This window comes from Convolutriloba macropyga, chromosome 9 (genome assembly GCF_964194025.1).
Source record: "Convolutriloba macropyga chromosome 9, txConMacr16.3, whole genome shotgun sequence".
Lineage (NCBI taxonomy): Eukaryota > Metazoa > Xenacoelomorpha > Acoela > Convolutidae > Convolutriloba > Convolutriloba macropyga.
In genome coordinates this window covers 45,004,161-45,007,187 of record NC_134476.1, presented here as the reverse complement: position 1 = coordinate 45,007,187, position 3,027 = coordinate 45,004,161, and the positions used below count along the sequence as shown (strand labels likewise).

Genomic DNA, 3,027 nt, shown 5'->3' with positions numbered 1-3,027 from the left:
TCGCAAACACGGGAATAAACAGGTTCGGATAAATTCATATTGAAAAAAAACAGACAAGAAACTGCGCAGCTATACATTGGTCTACTTACGTGTCTTGCAAACTGGGCCATCTACTTAGAGGTTTTTGATGGCCTCTCAATAATATATATATATATATATATATATATATATATATATATATATATATATATATATGTAGTAGTAGTAGTAGTAGTAGTAGGAGAGTCTTTAGGGTCGGAGCCCTCGGGTGTGGAACCCTTCAGTTTTCGTTTGGCACGAGTTTTTTCATTGGTTTGCAGATTCCACAGTTGCATAGAAGTCTCCAGGTGCAGCTGTCGAGTTCGTTGTAGCTTCTGTGGAAATAGTTTTGGTACATCTCTGTCAGAAGTTTCTTCGTCATTGGCTTCTCCGTTGTCCTACTGATGATGTTGAATAGCTTTGTGGCTCTGAAGAAAAAATTTTCGTCTGATTTATGTAGTCGGTGTTTGGGGAGTTCAAATTCCTGCTTTTGTCTTGTTTCGTTTTCTTTTCGCTTTGGCAGTTTGTCTTCGGGGACGTAGTAATTGCCTTCTAGGATTGAGAGGAGATAGAGGACATCGTGCATTTCCATGTACATGGAGAGTGGGAGTATTTTCAGCGTTTCGAGTCTTTGATGGTATTCGTCGTTTCCACCGCATATCCACTTTGTTGCCTTTTGCTGGATCTTCTCGATTGATTTCATGTCAGTCTTCGAAGGGTACCAGACTTGGGAGGCGTAAGTGAGTACGGGCACTACGTATCCTATGTAAGCGTTCAGTTTCGTTTCCATTGAGGTTCTGCTCGAAACATTTCGTTTGAGTGTGTAGAAGGCTTTCCACGCTTTGGTTGTTCTAAGTTGGCAGTTTGCGCTCCAAGAGAGATTTCGAGACATTACGACTCCGAGATCTTTTTGGGTGGCAACGGTTTCAAGACCTGCTTCGTCACGCTGGGCTAGATCCCCTCTGATGAGGAGAGTTTTACTTTTGCTAACATTTAGGTCCATATGGTTTGCTTTGCTCCATTTCTGTATTTCCCCGAGAGTGGTCTCGCATTCGTGTTCACCGTGGGTAATTGCTTTGAAATCATCCGCGTATCCGAAGGCCGGGATGTCTGAGATTTCTTCGGGGAGATCGTCAATGTAGATGATGAACATCAGAGGCCCCAAAATTGATCCCTGAGGTACTCCGCTGGTTACATTTCTGGTCTTTGATTTGCTTGTTCCAATTTTGACGCGTTGCGTTCGGTTTGTGAGATAGCTTTCGAGTAGTTGGAGTAGCTTTCCTCCGAGGCCAATGTTCTCGAGCTTCTGGATGAGTCTTTTGTGCGCTACTTTGTCAAAGGCTTTTCTGAAGTCAACATACAGAGTTCGAATGTCATTGCATTTTTTCGATTCAAGTTGCTGGTATAGTTCGTCTGTGAAGAGGATGAGTTGAAGTACTGCTGATCGTTTCTTTCTGAAACCGTGTTGGGAGTCAGAGAGGGTTCTTTCTATTGGTGGGTAAAGCCGTTCGAAGATGACTTTCTCGAAGACTTTTGAGACGTTCTTCAATAGACTTATTGGTCGATACTGTGTGATGTCTGCTTTGTCGTTTTCTTTGTAGATCGGGGTGATCTCACTTGTTTTCCAGCTCTCTGGGAATTTTCCTTTATTAAGGCAGGTTTGGAAGATAAGTTTGAGAGATTTTGCCAAAGCTGGGGCGTTTTTTAAGATTATATTTCCGATGTTGTCTGGGCCGCACGCTTTGTTTGCCTGGAGGCCCAACAGTTGTCTTTCGATTTCTTCTTCAGAAATTCTGAGGTAGTTGAGTCTCTGTTTTGGGTAGACTGAGGGTTCGTTGATTTTACCATCTTTGGTGAAAACGTCGGAGAAGAAGTCGTTGAAGAGATTGCACTTTTCACTATCGGTTGTGGCTGTTTTCTTTGTTTCTTGTCCATTTTGCACAACATTGTAGTACATTTCATCAGGGAAGTGTTTTGATTTGCGTAGGGATTTCAGGTATTTCTGTAGATCAGACATTCGGCGGCTTTTGAAGAGTTTGTCTTCGTAGACTGCCTGATCTGTCAGGATTTGCTCATTGAGGAGTTTTTCGCGTCGTTTTATCTTTATCAGGAGGTTGAGGGTCGGTGCTCTCTCGTATTTTCTTTTCATCGTTCCGAGGATCTTGAGTTCGTGTGATGTGGCAGAGGAAATCCATGGGGGAAGGTTTGCTCGGTGCTGGGTGACACGGGGGATTAGTATCTCAATTATCTTTTCGATCCATAGGTACCATTGGTCAACAATTTCATCGACGTTGCTGAAGCAGTAGGGTGAAAAGGGATGGTCTCTGATGTGGCTGTTAAATTCTTTCCAGTCCACCTTGTGATATGCATGTTTCACTTTGGGGGCTGGTTTCGTAGCTGATATGTCGATGGAAATGGTTGTCCGGAATGCTTGATGGTCGGAGCATCTCTTTCCGTTGATTGAGTATTCCCGTGTTAGGTTTTTGTCGACTTCGGCAAGTTCAATGCTGTCAGGAGATTGGGTGAGGCATACAGCCAGTGATTGATTTCGTTTGCAAGGCAGAATTTGCTGAAGTTGGTGGGCTTCAAAGTTGTTGAGAAGCGAAAGTTCGTAGTCATCATCTGAGAGCATGCTGTTCCAATCAGCTCCAGGGAGGTTGAGATCGCCGCTGACAATTAAGGTGTAACTATCCCGTTGTTTCATCTGTTTTTCGATTTCTTCCAGGGTTTCGTGGATTTGACTGGCTGGTGCCCTGTAAGGGCTAGATTTAGGAGGGTTGTACATGCAGCAAATTACAAGTGATTCAGTTGGAGTTTGTAACGCAATCGATACACTTTCCGAGTGCGTTGTGTTTTTCAGTCTGTAGTGAGGAATGTCTTTCACCGCAATGAGAACTCCTCCGTGTTTTGAGTTATGGTTTTCAGTAGGTCGGTCAGTTCTGTGGATTGTGTATCCAGTAAGGAAGAGTGCATTGTCAAGTACATCGCTTGTTAACCAGGTTTCCGTGA

General features: G+C 43.6%; 1 protein-coding gene across 1 annotated transcript; it reads right to left on the bottom strand.

Annotated features, from left to right (window-relative positions):
• Positions 1-259: 259 nt before the first annotated feature.
• On the bottom strand, positions 260-2,803 carry LOC142346235 (uncharacterized). Its single transcript, XM_075398749.1, has one exon. It carries the CDS (start codon positions 2,801-2,803, stop codon positions 260-262), a length of 2,544 nt encoding a protein of 847 aa, XP_075254864.1.
• Positions 2,804-3,027: the final 224 nt, after the last annotated feature.